Here is a 20,590-nt window from a genome sequence, read left to right as displayed (position 1 = left end):
ATAAGGACATGCATGGTTGATGCCATTCAGATTGTCATCTCGAAGTGGTCCGTGCGCAATTATCATTTTGATAGTTGATGTCAACTGTCAAAGGAATCAACACGACAAACCAGCGTCCGTGCGTTTGCGTTGATCCAATATCCCAAACATACACATACAATATAAATACCAACAACCGCGGTTGATTTCTTCTTCTCTTTTCCTTCTGTCTTCCTCTTTCTTCACTTCCATCTCGTCTTCTCAAGGCTCACAAGCATCTTATTGCTCAGCTGCCCAACGTTCTTTACAGGTCTTAAGACCTTTGAAGAGCGATCCTGTGTAGTATTTTATTGTATATTACACCGTCCCATCCTTATCCCTTACTTCTCCGTTCCACAGATATTCTACACTCCCAGTTAAACTACTTCTCATTTGCATTCACCCCACCCATCTTACGAGAGAGGGCACAGCATCATGTCTACAGATACCGATGCTTCGTTGCCTTCTCCTCCACCCTCTTCCGACAAGCATGCCACCATGTCACCCAACGATAATGGCGAAGATATACACGAAGGGAAAGATCTGCAAGACCCTACCCCAAGAGTACCGGATAACGAGATCAGACTTTATGGTCTCAATCCCGCTGGTAAGCTTGATGCGGCGCTGCTAAAAGAGGGCACAAGTAGCTTATAAGTTACAATATAATCAGTCAATGCTGAGAACCTGATCAACTTCTTCTCAAGTGCCGGTAGGTATCATCCCCTCTTGTCAACTGCGCATACACACCTTCCTCTTCTACGACAATAGAATCAGAGTCTCGTCAACCCCCGCTCACACAAATGGCTTCTTGCAGCTCGAGTACTAGGTGTTCTCCTTCATCCTCAATCAACCTCTTCTGCTACACTCCAATGGGCTCAGCTTTGGGTAGGATCCCAAGCCGAAGTGGCGAAATGCATGGACCTCAAACACCATCTAGCACCCAGTGGCATGTGAGCACAGCTTGTGACATTGAAGCCATGTGCATGTTCGAGTCATTCTGACTGTTGGTTCTCACATAGTACGCTTTCAAAAGCTCCTTCTTCAAGCGCTACTGTCACTACACAAGGCTTGTTGACGCCAGAGCTCGCCAACAAAAACAGTCTTACGGTCGATATCCGAGCACCGCCTACACCGCCGTCACTCTCACGAGTTCTGAGGACAGACACGTCTGGGTTGGGCTACAGACATATTGATCCGCAAGGTCCGCTTCCTCGAAACCTCTATGTCATGGGCTTGCCTCTTGATTTGACCCAGTCAGTATATCGTCGGCCAACATATGGTCAAGAATTGCAAGCTGATATACGACTATAGAGTACAATTCAAAACCTTATTCTCGCAATTTGGTATGGTGGAACATTCCACTTTGCTGTCACAGCTTGACGGTATGGGGAGAAGGAGGTATGTTTGACCCCTTTCACATGACCTGTTTGATAATCGTCGTCCGCTTATGCGCAAGCTATAGGGGTTTCATCCTGATGTCTACTCACAAAGAGGCGGTAGAAGCTATGCAGAATATGAATGGAACTTGGCTGGAGTGAGTCAAAGTGGACAATCGTCTCCTCATACCGCTGACCGAGCTATGCAGAGGTTTCAAAATCGATATCTCTTGGGCGCTCGTGCAAAGAGATTCCAGAACATTTGGAGCGGGTACGTATTCCTCATTCAAACATTGCTGATGGACAGGTTCATTTGGTGCTCTGCCTAACCGAGTCATTCACCCACCGTCCGTACCCTCTCCAAGGGACCTGTCTGACGATTGTTCTGTGCTGGTGGAAAACCTAGTAAGCATCCCGTTATACCCCTTTCTCACCTTATACAGGCAGCTCACAAATGTGATCATCTGCAGGATCCGGTGTATTTTCCCAATGCTGGGGCTGTCCGGGAGATATTCAGCACATTTGGTCCGGTGATCCGAGTCTCTATCGTCTCAGTCAATCCCTTTCAAGCGGTCATTTACTTCGAGCATGAAGTTTCTGCGACTGCTTTGCTCGATGCACATGGACTCTCCTTGGGCGGAAGACCGGTACACACGCGAAGGTACATTAAACCATCGCTTTCGAACCTCTTGCACCCGGTAAACGGTGGTTCATCCTCCCCCCTGAATCTCCCTTTTGATCCATTCAGTAACGAATCAGACGTCGCCAGTCGATTGTCACGAGTGCAATTGCCCACCAGGCTTAACAACAGTGGTGTTCTTACGCCTACATCGCTGAATGCAAATTCTGCTCCATTCGTTCCTCTCCCTTACTCAAACACGAGATGGTTGTCATCTTCGGCCAACAAGGAGAATATATTCAACAATCACGAACAGATGGACAGCCCAACCACTCTCCAGGACACCTCATCCGAAGCAATCGGCAGCTCGGACAGTACCAAATACCCAAAGGCGAATGGAATAGCCGGAGCAAAGCTCTCAGTAGATAATGAGAAGGGTACCAATAGAAACAATCACAAAGTCTGGCCTCTCCCGTCTGAAGCTACCTCCATGCCTGTTCCCGCCAAGTCGAGATGGAACAGCGCTCCAAAGTGATTGTGAGTGAATTCAGTTCTTGGCACCTCTCGATCTCGTGAGCTGATGATTTGTTCCGAACGCAATTATCCAGTAGCCTTGAATGCGATACTTCGATACATCCTTGACCCTTGCCAACGTTCGAACCGGCATTCTTTTGACAATTGCAAGGGTAATCTTATGCGAGTAACAACAATCGTGCCGTTCCCGTAAAACAGCAAGGAATCAACCTCTTCACCTACATCATGGCGTTTCGACCTTGATAGCACCCTTTGTGGATACATCGAGACCAGTTCACCGTTCTCAAGATTACTGAAAACCGATTAAGCATCAAATTCAACAATGTCGCTTCCACCGAAATGTTGCTGTCAACTTCTGCGATCACTCATTTCCCGAACACAAACTTGTCTTTTTTCTTCATCTTCTCAAGGGATACCTCGCTCGCATTAAAAGCTTTTCCATCGCACTTCAAGGTTCGATTCTTCAAGAGATACCCACTCAATTTCGACTTCGATTTCGGCTTTTTCGATCAGGACTTGCGCCTTCTTTCAACTTATCTGTGGAATATATTGCTTTCATACCCTATACTTTACACCTCCTTTCTTATCATCCTGCTTGTGCAATACCGCTGAAACACCTTTTCCATATGTACGATATATTATATTCGTTAGTCACTCCAAGTATCGGTCAGTGAAGTCCCTTGTCCTCGATTAGTTTGTTGGTTGTATCGCAGTTGTATGCGCTTCTGATGTGTACATCGTTGTTGAGTCATGGTGTCGCGACATATGTCATGTTGTGTATACGTATATCCAATCATGCATCATCATCATCATTATTATCGCCGTGTGGCCTTTTTATCACTCTGAATACCTGAATCTCAGCGGATCAAGCTGATACGGCGCAAAGGTCCCAAGTGTGTGGAATGACATTGAATCGAAAGAGAGTAGTTATTGTGCTGCACAGTATCAAACGATTCTGTACTTGCCACTATCGCCCGAACTAGATTAAAGACCAAATACAGAAGGACGATCAGCAACTTAAAGCATTTTCGATGTGAGCATGTTTGTGGACTTGAGATAGACGGTAGATGGGACTTACCAATCTCTCACTGACCCATCCTGACCATCCAGAAGCTTGTTCCTCGTTATCGTCCCAGGCATAATCATTATTCGGTCTTTGAGTCGTCGCACTTGTACTGTGTTGACTGTGATTTGGAGGCTGTTGACGAGGCTTGATGATGGATTTATCTTGGATTCTGATGGGTGTTCCTGCGCCCGAGTTGTTGTTGCCTTGGAGTTGTTGATTCTGTGTGGAGTTTGAATTGGGGTTTTGTGTTGAAGAGAGAGTGCATCCATTGGAAGAAGAATCCGAATGGACTTTGAATCCAATCATATATCTCCCATTCAAGATATCGCCGTGACGCCTCAAAGCGTAGCTTGCACTGATGGGTGAATCGTATGTGACGATATACCAATTAGACCCCTCTGGACCGGGCGCGAAGGAGGTGATATTTCCGAATTGCCCTAGATAGGGCTTGAGTGTGGAAAGTACGTCCACGGGCGGACCGAAGATGTGTAGGGTGGTGGTGTTTGAAGAGGGAAGTAAAGTTTGGGGAGTAGGTAGTCTGCCCGCGAATAAGTTACTGTCAGCACCATTGTCGACGTCGACTTGTGGGATTGGGATGTGGGATTTGGGATTTTGGGTTTTGTTGCATTGTCTTCTGAGTCGTGACGGAAGATAACTCGAGGGTGGGTAGGAGCAAGACCTTATGAGACTCACTCGAGTGCAGAAGCTTCATTGGAATTTCGGACTTGACCACCACCACTGTTCCCGCCTCCATTACCGCTGATGGAGTCTCGTAAACTGGCAGTAGGAGGCATATCTTCGTCTAGCTGCGAATAGGCGGCGCCACCGGGTCCTGCGAATGAATTGCCAAGTTGGGAGTTCTGATGTAGAAGCGACCGTCGATGATGGCGGGGAGAATCTCTGCGAAGCAATAATGTAACATCGGTCAGTGATCAACCGCGAAATTGTACTCCATGTTGTAATCCGCACGAATGTGAATGACGTTCTGAAGAACATTTTGGTCGGAGACTCAGATCAAGTTCAGACTCAAACTCACCTCTCCCGTTCTCTCATGGACGTACTGACCCCCGGACTCCTTCTTCCCTGCTCGGACCTATCCAAGTTATTGTTGTTTCCGCTCCCTGGAGACCCTATACTCATACCCATCCCACCTTGATTGAATCCAGTCCCGGCTCCTCCTGCTCCGAAAGACCCGAAAGGTTGAGATGCATTGTTCCCACTTGAGGTCGCACCCGACGGGAATTGATTCTGGTTCTGCGGACTAGAGCCTAACGCTAGTTTCCCAGCGGGGGAATTGGCGAAAGAAGGTAAGAATTTGATCGAATCGACCATCTTCAAATCCTCTGAATCGAGCTCGTCCCCTACATTCTGCCCCTGTCCTTGACCTGAGCCATAAGCATATCGCTGAGATCGAGAGAGCGTGTTTTGTCGTTGGGGAGTGAAGTATGTACCGTTGGATTGGGTCTGAGTTGACCCGTGAGATGAGGAGGTTGAATTTGTCCACCAGTCGTTGGACATTCTGATCTTTGATCTTTGATCACGCTTGTATGTTTGGCTAATGATTGAACGGTCGAGATCCGCTTTGGTGCCGCTTCTTATCCAGGGAGATCGGGTGGAGTAGTACGCCTGGTCTGAACTCGGTCTGATTGCCTGTGAGCTGGAGATACGAGAATGGTTGATGAGACTTAGATGGTATGTTTTACGCAAAGAAGCTGTTTTGTTGATTGACATTTACTCCAGCTTCCACTTCGCGTCATTTGGAAATCTGTTCAGTTCAGCCATGTGCGAGGACGGAAACAATTATCGAGGATGTATTAGAAGATTCTTGTAATTGAGTCAAATCGCGCAATTAGGAATAATTGTGATCATCCTATTCCGCCTATTTATTCAAAGCAGGAAACGACAAATGCATAAATAAATATAGAGATAATCCGTCAAATCGTCAACAATGTCCATATCTCCTGTCGTTCATCGAGCGCATGACGAATCTCGCAACATGTCTGTGGTAAGAAGATATATAGTAGAAGCACGCTACAGGAAATGAAAGTCTTGAAGTTCAAGATTTGGAAACCTTAACCCCTATATCCCCCATGTTGCTCAGGCGCATCCATATATCGGCTGTCCCTATTCTCGTTACCAGGCATCAACAACACCTCGCTATCGGCCCGCTGCATATGACCTCTCGAACCTTCACCGTCAGACCAACCTGACGTCGAGTCCCGGCGCATATTCGGCGGCAAAAGACCATCATTCGTAGCGGATGTCCAGCCTGAATCGTCTCGATATAAGGACGATCGAGCTACGTCCGGTAACTGGATCAAGATCAAGACTGTCAGCTTATTCTTCAACAAGCGGGAGTCGAAAGAGAAGGAGACATACCGTATTGGGAGGAAGAGATAATAAGGAGTTCTTGGCATGAGACATCGACATGATGGATTGTCGATATGCGATCTGTAGCCAAACATCAATCAGCTTTCCATTCCTCCTGTTCGTCGTTATTTGGGAGATTGACATACCTGCTCGTTGTAATACTGTTCCAGCTTGATCTGGTTCTCATTCCTCGATCGACGGTGCATGAACCATAGACCAGTCATGACTCCTCCGATCACTGCATTCAACGCTTCAGCTCATGACACACAATCAAAGTCTGCGGGGTCGAGCTGGGGGAGATAAGAGTGAAACCTGACTAACGGATCAGTATACCCAACCCGACAAGGACGTATTGCCAAGCTCCAGGATGTATAGGATCGTCTGCAGCTTTACCGCATTTCCCATCTGCCGCGCAGCTGTATGTCAAACATCTAGATCACCATAACCAGCGTAAGCACGTCTCTTCCCATCATACCTTTCAACGATATAGGATATGGCGGAGACCTACTCTTTGTTTCCGCTGCAAGTCTCGCCTTGTCTCTTCATTTTCATACATTGTAGGGCGGTACCATCACAGTACATCCCATTTGCGCAACTATCGTAGATCTGTAAGCTGTTGATTATACGTTGGAAAAACCATAGCTTACTTGTCTCGCGATACGATGAATGCATATGCAGCTCCGCTGTCGAGGTAAGCTGTGTATGCTGTATTATCCGTTACACAAGTCTGACCGAGCGTGACGTTGGCGTAACTAGTCGTGAGGGAGTGCGAGTCAGTGTCAAGCCATAAACAACGTGTCATATCAATACGGTGGATCCAGATAAACTCACTAGCAAGTGAAGTTCAGACAGATCGACCCGTTGGTATTCAAGAATCCAGCCAAATCCCTATAATTGTCCGCTAATGCGCACTCGTCTGCCATTTGCCATGTCCGAAAGTCAGTGATATGAACTTGCTGGATGCAAAGTATGGAGGATATCCGACGCACTATCTCGATCTTTCTGGCACGACCCTCCCACTGGAACTTGGGCCAGACACTGATCCCCTTCGTCCGGGCAGCTGATCAGAGATGACCAATGAGCAAGTGACCCCTCCGGTAGTCTGATGTGAGAAACTTACAACTGTCCTTGAGGACACATCGGCGGTAATTGATCGAAAGCATAATCAGAGTATCCGAAGGGGTACTACGAGAACAAAAGCGATGATCAGCAAGATAAATGTATGCTAGGCGCAATGGATCGATTGACCATGGGTTCATGCCATATCAGATGAAACTAGAGGGACTTACGATATCTTTCCTGCATCCTTTGTACGCGCAAGTCCCGTTCGATGCGCAGTATGTGGTCGGATCGCAATCCGTCACCAGATTATAAGTATTTGTGTCTAAGTGGGTATTCGATTGACTAGGTCGGGATCAAGCACGATATATCAGCTACGGCTGGCTTGATGTCGGCTGTATTAAGGAGATGCCCAGGGTAAGAGGAACTCACTCGCAGGCTTCTCCCCATCCTGATTTAGCGGATACAAACCCCAGCAACGATACCGCTGAAATAGCCAATGCTACGGCTCGAGTCGAAGTTCTTAGCATCGTGAGTCCACTTTGATCTAGCTCTATGTGCTATTGGGGAGGGGGGAAGAAATGTGTCTTGTAGCTATGAACAGTGCTGAAGAAAGGACTTGTCGATGGAGATGAAAATCACTTTAACATCACTTCACAGCCACCGTGTGTCATAATAATCATAGAAACAACTACGCACAGACCTCCAACTGCAAATCAAAATAACGGAATCAAATTGACACACGCGTACTACTAGCACCCAACCGCGTGATCAACCGAACACTTCATCAAAGGCAATAACAAAAAATATACACTGACATTCCTCCTTCCTTGTCCTTGTCCTTGTCAACTCGTCTCAACATCACCACAATACAACAGGGAGATACCTAGCATACCAACGACGAAGCGATTCTCTCCAGAGCGCCAGCTCAGAACAGCAGACTGTCAGTCACCTCAACCCAAAAAATCGTCCACTGAGATCATATTCCTTTCCGCCGTCCTTCCTCCACCGAGGCTGCTGCAACGTGAACTGACAATTCTGATTTCGTTCAGCGGAAACACGACCTGCATGGACCGCCAGAGCAAATCTCCTTCTCGACCAGGAGGTATCATCCTGGGGTCACCCATGACTTCGCCCGTCAAACCAGATGACCGTTCCTCACAACCGCTCCCTGACCCGAACAGATCTCCTGTAAGGGTGGTACAGCTCGTCAACATGTTGAGCCATGGATCTGCACCCATACCGCATCCGAGACATCCTCATGAATCAATCTCCAATACACATACTACGACGCAGCAAAGGGTCATGAACGGTGATCACACATTAACTTCCACTTTAGAGGAAAATGAAGTTATGTCCCAACTCGTAAGATCCCAGGAGGATGTGGAGATGCACGGTCCCGAAGATATGAATCCTGATGACGATAAAGAGAACGAAGACTACGAAGATGCGGAAGAAGGTGATGAGCCTGCCGGCGTCAGCGAGGAAGATGAAGATGACGATGAAGACGATGACGAGGATGATGAAGACGATGACGATGAGGATGATAGTGGTGAAGAAAGTGAAGATTTAGGGGGCTCGCCTGTGAGTGATCAGCTTTTGAATGCCTGTACAAGAGTATGCTGATGTGGTATCCTACTCTTTATAGGAGATTGTGGCTATTGAAGGACCGAACGGGATTTCCAGATTGTCGTTACCACCTACAATCAAGGCTGAACCGGGAACACCAGGCCCATCTCCCGCGACTGGCGAAGCCAAACCGGAAGTTCCCGTGCAGGATGGTGCAGAAGTAGGAGGAGAAGGGGCAACGAATGAGCTGATACCGAAGAAGAAGAAAAGGGCAAAATTACGATCACCCTCAGAAGAAGAGGATTTACCCCCTCCTCCTCCACCTATGCGAACAATCAGATTATCCAGAACGATGCTGGAAGAAGGAGAAACCCTCGAGTGGAATGTTCTGGACGAAGCCAGAGAAAAGGGTATGGTAGAGATCTGGGGTGTGGCCGAAGCTGAAGACCCGCTCGGCGGTCCAAGCGAGATCCCGCTAGACCCCAATGGAACGGAGGCAGAAAAGGAGAATATGGATGTAGACAGTAATCCATTCATCGCCAATGGGGAATCTAATGGACATGAGAGATTACCTGGAGAAGGTATCGCCGGTCCGTCTTCTGGACCACTGTTCGGACTGGGACTGGGGGATGAAGATCCTGAGGAGATCGCACGAAGGTTGGAAGAAAAGTATGGCGACGAGAACAAGAAGAGTAAGAAGGCAAAAGTATGTTGTTCCCATATCTGAGACTCCAGAAAAACAAGGCTGATACGTTATGAGCTTTCCCAGAAGAGGAAGCAGATCGATTATGATATTGAAGATCCCTTTATTGACGATTCCGATTTGCTCATCGATGCGCCTACGCATTTCGCCAGACCCAAGAAAGAAGGCTTCTTCGTCCATTCCGGTACCTTGGAGCTACTCGAGGAGTAAGTCGGTCTCGAATACTCACGAGAAATGTTTGCTCATGGTTCTGATATGCTGTGGCAGATCACCGGTCAAACCCAAAGCTCGACCTAAAGCCAAACCAAGATCCTCCAATCCCGCTCCTCCGCCTAGAGAACCTCGAAAATCCCTGTCTGCTGCCCTTAGGTCTTTCAAACGTCGCGGCAATGGGTTCAGGGGTAGTCAAGCTGAACCTATCAGTATCGATGATTCGGATGGAGAGAGGAATGGCGGACCTTCGCACGCCCAACACATAAATGGTATGCCAGCCGGCGTAACAATTGTCCTATCATGTCTTATCGCTAATTCTGATCATACAAAGGCTCGCTTTCCCCCGTCCTCGACAAGGAAGATGACGACAACGATGCGGATTTAGACGAGAAACCCGTGCCCGTTGATAGGATAAGGTACAAAAACGCCTCAAGGGATGAAAAGGTGAGTCTGACTTTGAGCGCCTATGACCGGAGGGAGGCTGAGCAAGCGAGCAGTATCTTCCACCTTGGCCAGCGTTCCCGACAGAGGTGAGACGTAAGCTTTTGGTGCTGAGAGCGGAGAGCGAGAAACGTGAGTCACCACTACTTCTGGTCATGGCGAAGGAGACAGTGCAGCAGGAGCTGATGAAAAGGGGAATGTAAAACAGAGAATTGGGAATCCTCCAACCGAAGCAAGTTCCCCGAGAATCTCAAACCTTTCCTCCAGCGAGCTGGTCAGGCAGCATATCAGCACGACATGTTTGGTCTGGGCGACAGAGAAGGAATCGACAAGGGATTCTGGCATGCCATTACGAGTGCTTTGCCCTATAATGAGTTCACCATTAGAGTGAGTGTTCCATCAGCTCACTGGTTTCGGAAATGTCACAACGTTGCAGGAACTGATGATACTTGATATTTGGCGTTGGTGTAGAAATTGTGTACGAAGCTTTGTTATCCAGGGTATTGGAGATGGCTACATGATAATGAAGACGAAGGTATCAGGCAAATTGGGGAGATGGTCGAGAATGATAGAGAAGAGGTGATGACTAAGTACGAGGAAAGTCATAAGCGCTGGGAAGAGGAAGTGAAGGAATGGGGTGAGTCGCATGAGCTAATTTGACTTCAGATGGCGATTATGGGGCTGACTGAGCCTCGTAAATAACGCTGTTGTCGAATATACGCGTAGACGAGAAACATCCTTCGCAAAATATTGTGGGTTCGACACTGAGGGTTGCGCTGAAGGAGAAGGGTAGAAAGCTAATTCGCTAATATGGCGTTTTAGGCTGGACCATCGAATCCTGCCATATCGATCGACGCGCTAGTGGACGGAGGAGGAAGCAGTACACCGAACCCTAACTCGACTCCGAAACCTGAAGATGTCCGACCTCCTGAACCGGCCAAACGATTCCCATGGTCAAGCGATATTAGGGAAGTATTCGAGCAATTGGTTGAGAACATGCTGAACATGGTGGACCTCACCACGAAAGCCAGGCAAGTTTCTGTTTTCTTGTCCCGTCCTGTCCCTACCTCCCTCTATCGTCGTTCAATTCATACAAGGCTTGAATCACGAAACCATAAGACCACCGAGCTGATATATGTGGGATCCGCATGGGGTTGGATTGAAATAGTCCGAATGAATGGAATATACCGAACGCGAAAGGGGGTAAAGAATGGAGTGAGACTGCTATCAAGCAGAAGATGTATAAGAGGGTGAGTGCCTCGGTTGCGCAGCAACAGTAAATGGGAAGTGAAAGCTCATGACTTTGGATGGCTTTTGATAGATTGTCGAAGCTTTCCCTGAGGGATATATGAACACTGGAATAATTTCTAGAGAGAGTGAGTAATGCGCAGCCATGTGGACGTACTTTGCCATCACCTCTGCCTCTGCATAATAGCTGACCAGATGGGTGTTGATGTTTTATCTGATAGTGTCGAAAATCAACAAGAAGAAAAATGCCAAGCAGGAACAACCTGACAACGTGAACGGAATTGGTGAGAATGGTCAATAGGTATGCAGAATAAGTTGTTCTGCCATTGGCGATCCGCGATCCGCGATCTGGGATGTGCGAAATTGGATAGACGATGGACGATGGACGATGTTGGAGCGATACCGGTTCTCCTATGGCTACAGCAGATGTTGAAATTTTGTGGTATAATTGTGTGCGCCCCTTCGGTCCGATACGACGTTATCATTTGTCGATAGTCAGTAGTCAAAGAGCCGTCGTTGGGCTTATTGCCTTGACGAATCATTCTTATGTCATGTCATGTCATGTATTGTGATGTGATGTAAATGAGGATTCGAAGAGCGGATGATAGTGTGCAAATTCGGAATTGGAATAGGAATGGGAACGGGAATTGAAATGGGATCAGATTTGGATCTGGATTGGGATTGGGATCCGACCCCATCGTTGGACAATAGGCTTTAGTGGGCACGCTTCTCTTGCCTTGCGGATCTGCTACATGTTTGCTCGCCCTTGCACTGTTTTTCCTGAATCACAAAAGCAAAAAGCAAAAAGCAAAAAGCAAAAAGCACGATGCATGTGGATTACCATAACGGGACAAAGTCTCATCTACTGTCTATTTCATTGCGAGGCGTACTCGAAATGCGTCGAAAGAACGCGCAATACGAAAGAGTGTACACTACGAGTACACAGCATTTCTTTCTATGTTGAGACCTTGAGGTTCGGGTCGATGCAAATTCAGTCTCAACCGCTCAACCTCTTTTAGGCGAACTCGGTGAATTTCCCAGCACCTTTCTCTCCGGTAGCTTTGGCCTTCTCGACCAGCGCGTCTTTGGCAGGTTGACCGTTTCCTGCTTTTTCGACTTTCTCTTTCAAGTCCTTGACTTCCTCAGGCTCGAGAATCTCAACTAACGAGTCGAGCTCGGCCAGTTGTTTCTCAATGACAGAAGCTGAGGGGGCGGTTCCTTCGGGTTGGAAATAGTTTGAAGAGGAGATGACGGTTGCGATTGCCTGTGAGTTGATCCAGTCATTGGGAGTTAGCTCAATACGATGCTATGCAATCCAGTCGCCCCGTGATGAGAGAGGAGAGTGTAATGATGATGGGGACGACAACGACGACAACGCCCAACACACCTTCTTCCACTTCTTCAAATTCTTCCTAGCAGCCTCCTTGGCCTTCTTGGCGGCCTCTCGATCGCCCTTGGAAGCTTCGAGCGCCTTCTTCTCAGCCTCTTTCTTCTCTGCTTCTTCCTTCTTCTTCTTCTCCTCGGCAGCCTTCTTCTCGGCGGGCGTCAAAGGTTTGGCCGCACCACCAGCGCCGTTAGCTGTGCCCTTCTTCTTGGCGTCCCTCGCGGCTTTTTCCTCGGCCTTGATTCGCTTGATTCGAGGATCGAGCGCGAGGACATCGTCGACGAGGACACGTAGTCGGGTGTTGTCTTCCTTCTTTCGTCGGGTTCGTTCGGACTTGTTCTTCTTCTCGGTGAATCGTTTGTCGTCTCGGCTGCAAGTGAGTGGATGAAGATTAGTTGAGTATACTGTATAGAACGTGCTTATTGTTGAACGGAAGAAATGTTCAAACTGTGTTGTACTACCATGAGGGAGAGGCGGATGGTATCTAGGGAAGAAGAAGCCTACACGTACTTATCAGAACCCTCGTTGACCTCTTTATCGTGCCATTCAAACGACCTCCACGAATCGAAATTGTAGAAGAAATCGTAGAACCCTTCGACCTCTTTCTTGGGGGCGTCCAAAGAACCGAATTCAGGAACAGGTTGGACCTTTGAGAATCGTCCTTCTCGAGCAAACACCTTGTTGCACACATCTACGAATTGCTCGGGAGAGAGGGATTTGAGGTCGGGGACCTCGTCTTCGATGTTCCAGTCGACAGAGTCGAATTGTCTTCGTTTGTCGTTGTTGGTCAGTGTCTCGTGGGCTGTGGGGTAATAGCCTGAGTTAGCGCGAAGACAAAGAAGAAGAAGATGCTGATGCTTGCTCGTTCAGAGAGGAGAGGAGAAAATGGGCTTGACTTGATCCTGCTCAACTCACCTTTCTGGATACATTTGAAGAACGAATCATCGTTGGCACCGTGTTGAGCGGCCTTCTTATCCGGGTGATGTCTGAGTACCTTTCTTCGGTCTGTGAGCGTGGGGCATGGTGAGTCAGCATGATCATATCCTTCAAGTATAAGTGTACAAGTCGCCCAGCTCGATGAACGAGTTCGCGGATGATACGGTATGATGTATTGTGGTGAGCACATACGGAAGGGGTAGATACGTGAGAATGACATGACGTATGGGAGGGAAGCAGTGAAGCAGAGTAGGAATACGATCGCAATAATGCGGGATCTGACTAGACTCACGAGCAACTCTGATATGTTCATCATGAGCCTTATACCTCAAATGACCCAGACCCAGCACGGCATAATGATCCTGCTTTTTCCATTCCTTCGGATCCTGGCTCAACACATGGGAAGGCTCCTCCTCTTCCCCTAAACCGGGGAAAGCAAGTCCATCGCCTTTATCTTCCTTGGCGGCGTCGGCCTTCTGTCTGGCAGATAAGATGTGTTTGTCGTCTTCCTCGAAGGATCTTTGGAGGATCTGTCGTCTGGCAGAACCGATGAACGACGGTCCAGCAGGATAGACCGGGAGCTGTTTAGGAGCCGATGGTTTGCTAAGGGAGGGTTTGGACCATCCGGAAGGAGCGGGGGAGAGGGTGATGGGGAGGGTGACTATGGATGCCATTTTGGATTGATCTAGTCTGTAGTGTGTTGTCTATGATCTATAGTCTATAGAAGGGTGCAAATGAGCGTGGTGGTGGGGAGATGATTTTGGGCATCCTGGACAAAGGTTGCGTTGAAATTTCTGGCTTGTACGCTGAGTGACGAATATTCTGAAATGGATTTATTGCATTTTATCCAAAACCAACCTCACACTTCACTCGCAGCGTCAAGATAAGTCAAGCTCAACGTCTATATCTTCTTGTCGTCTATCACTTCACTCTCACAAGCAAACAAGCAGCAGCTAAGGCATCAGATACCAGGACGCCCAAGATATCAGAATTGGCGATCAGGGAAGAAACCTATACCTTATACCTCTCTTCTTATCGTTGTCAAGATGCAACGCCCGAACGACCCTTTAGCTCAACGAGCCTTATTGTGAGCTACCTCCGTTCCATCAATATGTAAAAGTGGGAAGAGATACAGTATGCTGACTTGCATTGGTATTTAGTGTCAAGAATCTGTCAGTCCCGCTTGAACCAAATCCACGATCCGCCGCGCCGAGCTGATCTTTGGTATGTTGTATCATATCATGTAGGAACTTCAACATATCAGGATCCGATCTATACGATCTCTTCGGGAAATACGGTCCAATTCGCCAAATACGCCTGGGGATAGATAATAATCTCAAAACCAAGGGAACGGCGTATGTGGTGTACGAGAGTCCGGACGATGCGAAGGAGGCTATAACGCATTTGAATGGGTTTCATCTGATGGAGCGGTATATTGTCGGTGAGTCGAGTCGAGCCGAGTCTGGGCTGAGCCATTGAGGGTGGGATTGGGTCTTAGGTGCTGGAAGCTGGGAGCATAGACAGGGCTAGGATTGAGGTCGAGATTGAGGTGGCAGCTTGGCTTTTTGGCAGTGGATAAAACGTTGTTTGATCACTTTCTTGATTTCTTGCTCCGGTTCACCCTCATTTACATCTTCGTCATTATTATCAACCTCGACATCAGGTCAATCAACCAAATTTACCGGTCCACTCTTCATTAGGACTAGAAAGTGTCAAAGATATCCCTGGTTCTTTTGAGGCATGGTGCATTTGGGCATTTGCAGTCGTGATCAAAGCTGATTCATTCAATCACTCTTCACTTCTTTTAGTACTCTACCACCACCCCTCAAAACAACAAGCATCGGCACTGGCAAAAGCAGAGCTCAGAGCAAGGGAAGAAGCAGTAGCAGAGGAGAAGAAACGATTGGGGTCGAAAGATGAGTAGGGAGACGGGGTTGAAAGATGAGTAGAAAGATGGTTAACGGTGGCTAGTCCAAGTGGACAATCAATTAAAGCAAGCCGAGGAGCAAAGGGTCAAAAGCAAGATCAGCTTCTTGGCTCGAGAGCGCATGGCAAGCTACCAACATCTCAATCTCCAATCCCTCAGAAAAAACAAAAAACACACTCATTTCATTAGCGATCTCGTCGAAGTACACGAATGAAGAAACACTACAAGAGCATCTTCGCTCGTGTCGTAGAGTGACGATCAGTTCAAATGAAATGAAATCGACTCAAGTCGAATGAGATCATTGTAGATTGTAGAATGTGGAATGTAGAATAGATATCAATTGTATGTAACATCACAATGCGCATCATTATCAGCATTGACATTACCGACAGCCCCTCTCATGAGGTCTAGTCTGTTCAGGGTGTTGATCTTTTGACCACCATCAAAGTGTGAATATCACCATCACCACACCATGCATATACAACATTGTAACCTGACGACGAATCGAACACAGTATGTACATCACTTACACCTTATCTACGTTTGTACCTACACTGTATACTTGGATCTGATTATTTCCATTTATAAGGTCATACACTGATTGATGATCTTGCTGAGGGGGAATGAGATTGGTTAAGACGATTGGCGAAAGTGATTTATATCGTTCTATAAGCTAAAATTGAGAAGGATAAGGTCGTTTGTGCGACAGATTCAAGCTGACTCTAGGTCGATCATTCGAGTCGGCTCTATCGATATAGCCATCTTGACGGTGTTGCTCATATTCGTCATTCGGTGTATATCCGTCTTGCTGATACGCGCCATGTTGGAGAGATGGTGTGGGCTGTCGTACTAGCGACAATTACCAAGAATAGGGGAAATCAGATTTATCAGCCTGAGACCTGACATAGTCGATCCTAAGATTGATGTCGGTACGTACGATAGGGCTCGTCTGCGTTGTACGCTCTGTAGACGTTTCCAGCTGCACTGATTGGCCTGCCAATCGGCCCAGTGCCTTGGACGTAGCCTTGCGAATAAGCTTGTGGATTCCCGCCATTGAGAGGAGTACTGTTATATCTGTACCTCCTTTTGCATCCAGCATCAGCTGATAATTGCATATTGCGGGACTTTCGCTTACTCGAGATCCTGCCTTGTCACAGGAGTGGCCGAACGGTACGAGTGGATCTCTTCCGAGGGATGCGTAAGAACAGGGTGGGGCGATTGAGGTGCATGATAACTCCTTCCGCCAATCACACTGAGATGGCGAGTAGGTACCGGTGTAGATGGCGGTATCCTATTACTCAATAACACTGATCAGCTCTGGCTGAATCTCGAGGGCTTCTGTGACCCATCAACGTGTTCAGCTTAGAAGACACCCACAAATTAGATTCAGGCTCGGTAGATCCGATTCTCTGTCTTTTGCTCGGTAAGCTGCGCTCATCCGCCTCATGGACAGTCGGCAGCGTTTGTCCGAAATTGGAAGCTCGCCCGAAAGCTTGATGATGGTTCGCGTACTGCCCATTCGACGTCGTGACCAAATTCGGTATTGGTGGAGGAGGCATGTCCAGCCGAGCCTGTAGCTCTTTCATTGCCCTGGATGGCAAGTCCCATCAGCTTGAAGCAAGGCTTTCCTAGCCATTGAGCTGAGATGACTGACTGCTTTAGCTCCACTCCTTCCGTTATTGAAATGTCTAATTCATTCTGTAACCTTTCGATCTCAGCCTATCGTGACAGCGTCCAGTCGCATCAGCGGCGGAACGGGAGTGGTCACGGAGTCGTCAGCCTCGACACACATATGCCTTGTCCAGCTTTTCCTTGTCGACGAGTTTCGTCCGTTTGTGTTGTTTTTGCTGGAACTGTAACGGGAAAGGGCCGATCCTGAGCTGAATTTCATTCAAGAGGGATGAAGTGTGACTCACGGAATGTATAGCTCTAAAAGAGCTCATCTCTGCGACCTTCTCCTGGAATTCCTTCAGCCGTTCAGTCATTTCCGCTTCCAGAACCTTGAGGCGGGTGGTCGGATTATAGAAGAATTTCTCTTGAGCCGGTTGAAGCTGTGATTTATGAGACGGAACAGCTCGGATTAGCTTGTCCCTCATGAAAGATATTCCAGTGAGGGCGAAGTCACATACATTCCCTTCTTCCATCGTGACAGTGTGTATCTTGCTTTTTCCGCACACGGTACATGTCCCCTCTTTATCTGTGAAGACGGTGAGGGAGACAGTTAGTGTGATGTGTATCATGCTCGTGCCGGGTCGAGATCGCCTACGCTGATGCTCCTCGTCATCACATACAAGATGACCGCAAGTGGTCAACGAGAAAACTCGGCCTTTCGCAATACCATCGAAGAAGGGTTCGTTGCTGTTCAAGGTGGATCATCAGCTCGATCGCTCGCGCCGCGACTTGTGTGTTATCCCAGCGACCCAAGGATACTCCTCGCTTTCATCGCGAGCTTTTGCTGTGCTTCCATCGGCACGATGGAGCAAGAGTTTCGACCGTCTTACCAGATATTGCAATAAACCTGATCGAGGAAAGGTAAACTGCCTTCCTCCTCTTCCTCCTTCTTCTTCTTTTTGCCGTCTCCTTTCGAATCGCCAGCCTCTGACGAAGGGATAGAGGAGGAACCTGAGCCGGACTTGGTAGTAGCTTTGACCTTGATAGGCGGTAAGCGGGATTTAGGTGACATGGTGAGTGGGCGAGTGTCTTGGCTGTCGTGGAATATAGAATATGAGAGATTGTTGTGTGAGTGTGGAAATGTAGACAGAAGTAGACGGGGACTGGTCGGTCAGTAAAGTGAGCGAGGAAGATGATCAGTGGGTTTTAGTAGCTTGAGTGACGTGAGTAGAAAGGAGGAAGGGTGAGTAGAGGAGATCGACGGTCTACCGATGCGAGAGAATGGAGTCTAAGGATATCAGGTCACGATGCGGTATAACCGGCGAACGCATAGGAATAGAGGAGAAGGAAAAGAATGAAGAGCAGAAAAGGAGATGTGTGATGACGAGATATTTGTTTTTCATCTTGTGCACTTTGATGCCACGGTACAGTCAACCACATGCTAAAAGTAGTACCAAAGGAAGGGTCAATCATCAACATGATCACGGGGGTCTGTGCGTCAGTCAATACAGCTTCGTGTTCATATGCCATTTTAATCATGTTGCCTCAGATGCCACTATACCAAAATTTACTTGATCATACTGTTGATGATGTTGTAGTTGATAATTCATGTCGATAAGGTGTCACGATAATAACGATGTATGACCCTGCAAGTCGAGTGAGATACTCCTGATTCTCCGATTCGCCTCCTTTTTATGTCTCTCCCTCGTAAGATGTATGTCTCTCCACAATATAATCCATTCTCGATTCTGCATTCTCAGAATGTCAGATCAAGAATGTTTGTCATAGCTGAACTATCCACTCACCTCCCACGATTGCTTAGTACGCATCACCTTCTCGACCCTCATTAACGAACCCTATCGATGCTAGTACTTTATCTTTCACAGCGTGGTCTCTCTCGCGTCGTTTCTACGAGCAAACATAGCAATCAATTGTCAGTATTCCTAACCTTTCTGAGCTCGCGTATTTGCAGTACAAGCCTCCTGTGAGAGTAGCCATGTCGCCCTAAGTCAACTCGGTCGGCTCAATCAACTCACATTCTCAGCGTTTATTTGCTCTTCGACTTGAGCCCAAGCAACTTCTTTCAGGGGTACCATATCTTCCGCTATCAGGTCCTACGCACGTATTTATCCATCCATTAGGCGAAGAACTTAGCTTGGCTCAGACAAACCCCAATTCCTCGATTTCAAGCTCGTCGGAAGAAGAACGATTGTGATCTTCCCTTCTTGTACAGCTCAAAGCAGACGGATACTCACGATCTCCCCTAAAGCCACTACGTTCTCCCCTCTTACCAACAACACCCCTATATCCCGATCTGCATAATCGAACTTGTGATGTATACGTTCTATACATGATTCCAATAAGAAGTTGGCTGTAGTTTGACCAAGGTGGTCACAGTGTACATCATCAGCGTAAGTCCCAAAAAAGTGGTAGGTAGTAGGTTGGAGCCATCGATGAGATATGCAGTCGTCGATGTTCTCCTTGTCAAGGACTAGAATGAAAACTCACCAAATTGATCATAAGACCTGAAAACACCTATCAATTTCCTACCGTCTCGAAGTACTACCAATACTTTTTCTGTTATAGTGCGGGTGTAAGTCAGCATCGATCTCCAATCTCAATCTCAATCCCAATTCCAGCCCCAATCCCAATCCCAGTCCTAATTCTCCATCCGACGTCCATTCCGACTTCATTCTCAAATTCAACAATGGAACAACGGTTCAAGGAGGCGTTTCCGATCCAGTCTTAGCTGCGGATCATGAAGTCCACGTAGTGTAAAACGAACGGAAATTGTACCCACTATCGACCAAATCAACCAATGATCCAGAAGTCGTAAAGGGGATCAAAGCGTCCATATCTACTTGGTCACTCTTGTCTTATCCTGCCTTGTCTTATTCAAAGTTCTTCAGAGCGGACGCTGCGATATTTTCGGCTGGAGGAGTATTTGGTGAATAGGATTTATACCGAATTCACAGCGTTTCGAAGTGAAGATGAACGTGGGCGATATGTCGGTATGCCGGCTATTTGAGATATTCCTAAGTGTTCTTTGTGTATATCCGTTTATGCAGTATGGCTGTATGACCGTCAAGTGAACGGAAGTAGGTATCTTATTTCTAAGATGACTGCTGGGTACAATTGGGCACCTTGTAGCATGAACTCCAACTGAACTGGACGAACGAACAACAGTGAAGTGAACGGGATCAAATTCGTAGAGCGAAGAGCAATCGTAAACAGGCTTCTCCCTCTTATCCCTGTTTCCACAGGCTTTTCATTTGCTGTATCCTCTTACATGCAGTGTCTCATCGTATGCAGGTGAAAGATATACTCGACATGAGAGACATTATTATAGACTCTTATACGCAACAGAATGGCAATACCAAATACAACAGAACGAAGTTCAAGATACAATTACAAATTGACCCAATGAACGACTTCACTAAGAAGAGCTTCGAACACATAAGATGACAAAACAGATTTCGCCCCCAGGTCCAGCTGAATCTCTTGGATGACTGTTCA

At 47.4% G+C, this 20,590-nt stretch overlaps 8 protein-coding genes across 8 annotated transcripts; 3 read left to right on the top strand and 5 right to left on the bottom strand.

Annotated features, from left to right (window-relative positions):
• Positions 1 to 453: 453 nt before the first annotated feature.
• On the top strand, positions 454 to 2,548 carry I303_108658 (uncharacterized protein; the record flags this gene model as incomplete). The annotated part of the gene is made up of 9 exons (XM_065969886.1): positions 454 to 625; positions 689 to 727; positions 833 to 968; positions 1,038 to 1,271; positions 1,330 to 1,416; positions 1,481 to 1,552; positions 1,604 to 1,665; positions 1,729 to 1,799; positions 1,865 to 2,548. 9 exons carry the CDS (start codon positions 454 to 456, stop codon positions 2,546 to 2,548), a joined length of 1,557 nt encoding a protein of 518 aa, XP_065825958.1.
• A 1,008-nt stretch (positions 2,549 to 3,556) lies between these two features.
• Positions 3,557 to 5,131, bottom strand: I303_108657 (uncharacterized protein; the record flags this gene model as incomplete). The annotated part of the gene is made up of 3 exons (XM_018410292.2): positions 3,557 to 4,151; positions 4,307 to 4,513; positions 4,650 to 5,131. 3 exons carry the CDS (start codon positions 5,129 to 5,131, stop codon positions 3,557 to 3,559), a joined length of 1,284 nt encoding a protein of 427 aa, XP_018260101.2.
• Positions 5,132 to 5,685: 554 nt separating this feature from the next.
• I303_108656 (uncharacterized protein) lies at positions 5,686 to 7,572 on the bottom strand (the record flags this gene model as incomplete). The annotated part of the gene is made up of 11 exons (XM_018410293.1): positions 5,686 to 5,925; positions 5,993 to 6,064; positions 6,130 to 6,221; positions 6,305 to 6,414; positions 6,492 to 6,578; positions 6,631 to 6,735; positions 6,815 to 6,899; positions 6,973 to 7,043; positions 7,104 to 7,168; positions 7,273 to 7,387; positions 7,475 to 7,572. 11 exons carry the CDS (start codon positions 7,570 to 7,572, stop codon positions 5,686 to 5,688), a joined length of 1,140 nt encoding a protein of 379 aa, XP_018260102.1.
• A 685-nt stretch (positions 7,573 to 8,257) lies between these two features.
• I303_108655 (uncharacterized protein) lies at positions 8,258 to 11,517 on the top strand (the record flags this gene model as incomplete). Its single annotated transcript, XM_065969885.1, has 13 exons — positions 8,258 to 8,626; positions 8,691 to 9,317; positions 9,384 to 9,520; positions 9,582 to 9,796; positions 9,859 to 9,971; positions 10,025 to 10,100; positions 10,177 to 10,355; positions 10,440 to 10,605; positions 10,695 to 10,720; positions 10,791 to 10,999; positions 11,137 to 11,218; positions 11,290 to 11,344; positions 11,438 to 11,517. 13 exons carry the CDS (start codon positions 8,258 to 8,260, stop codon positions 11,515 to 11,517), a joined length of 2,334 nt encoding a protein of 777 aa, XP_065825957.1.
• Positions 11,518 to 12,231: 714 nt separating this feature from the next.
• On the bottom strand, positions 12,232 to 14,210 carry I303_108654 (uncharacterized protein; the record flags this gene model as incomplete). The annotated part of the gene is made up of 5 exons (XM_018410295.1): positions 12,232 to 12,480; positions 12,604 to 12,970; positions 13,111 to 13,402; positions 13,516 to 13,605; positions 13,829 to 14,210. 5 exons carry the CDS (start codon positions 14,208 to 14,210, stop codon positions 12,232 to 12,234), a joined length of 1,380 nt encoding a protein of 459 aa, XP_018260104.1.
• A 372-nt stretch (positions 14,211 to 14,582) lies between these two features.
• I303_108653 (uncharacterized protein) lies at positions 14,583 to 15,460 on the top strand (the record flags this gene model as incomplete). The annotated part of the gene is made up of 3 exons (XM_065969884.1): positions 14,583 to 14,623; positions 14,784 to 14,977; positions 15,345 to 15,460. The coding sequence occupies 3 exons, from the start codon at positions 14,583 to 14,585 to the stop codon at positions 15,458 to 15,460; spliced, it is 351 nt and encodes a 116-aa protein (XP_065825956.1).
• Positions 15,461 to 16,136: 676 nt separating this feature from the next.
• I303_108652 (uncharacterized protein) lies at positions 16,137 to 18,146 on the bottom strand (the record flags this gene model as incomplete). Its single annotated transcript, XM_018410297.1, has 10 exons — positions 16,137 to 16,312; positions 16,401 to 16,546; positions 16,599 to 16,754; positions 16,841 to 17,053; positions 17,118 to 17,182; positions 17,254 to 17,316; positions 17,380 to 17,514; positions 17,593 to 17,660; positions 17,730 to 17,821; positions 17,965 to 18,146. 10 exons carry the CDS (start codon positions 18,144 to 18,146, stop codon positions 16,137 to 16,139), a joined length of 1,296 nt encoding a protein of 431 aa, XP_018260106.1.
• Positions 18,147 to 18,892: 746 nt separating this feature from the next.
• I303_108651 (uncharacterized protein) lies at positions 18,893 to 19,929 on the bottom strand (the record flags this gene model as incomplete). Its single annotated transcript, XM_065969883.1, has 5 exons — positions 18,893 to 18,982; positions 19,111 to 19,188; positions 19,330 to 19,445; positions 19,583 to 19,651; positions 19,875 to 19,929. The coding sequence occupies 5 exons, from the start codon at positions 19,927 to 19,929 to the stop codon at positions 18,893 to 18,895; spliced, it is 408 nt and encodes a 135-aa protein (XP_065825955.1).
• Positions 19,930 to 20,590: the final 661 nt, after the last annotated feature.

This window comes from Kwoniella dejecticola, chromosome 11 (assembly GCF_000512565.2).
Source record: "Kwoniella dejecticola CBS 10117 chromosome 11, complete sequence".
Classification (NCBI taxonomy): domain Eukaryota; kingdom Fungi; phylum Basidiomycota; class Tremellomycetes; order Tremellales; family Cryptococcaceae; genus Kwoniella; species Kwoniella dejecticola.
This window is presented reverse-complemented; position numbering and strand designations above follow the sequence as displayed.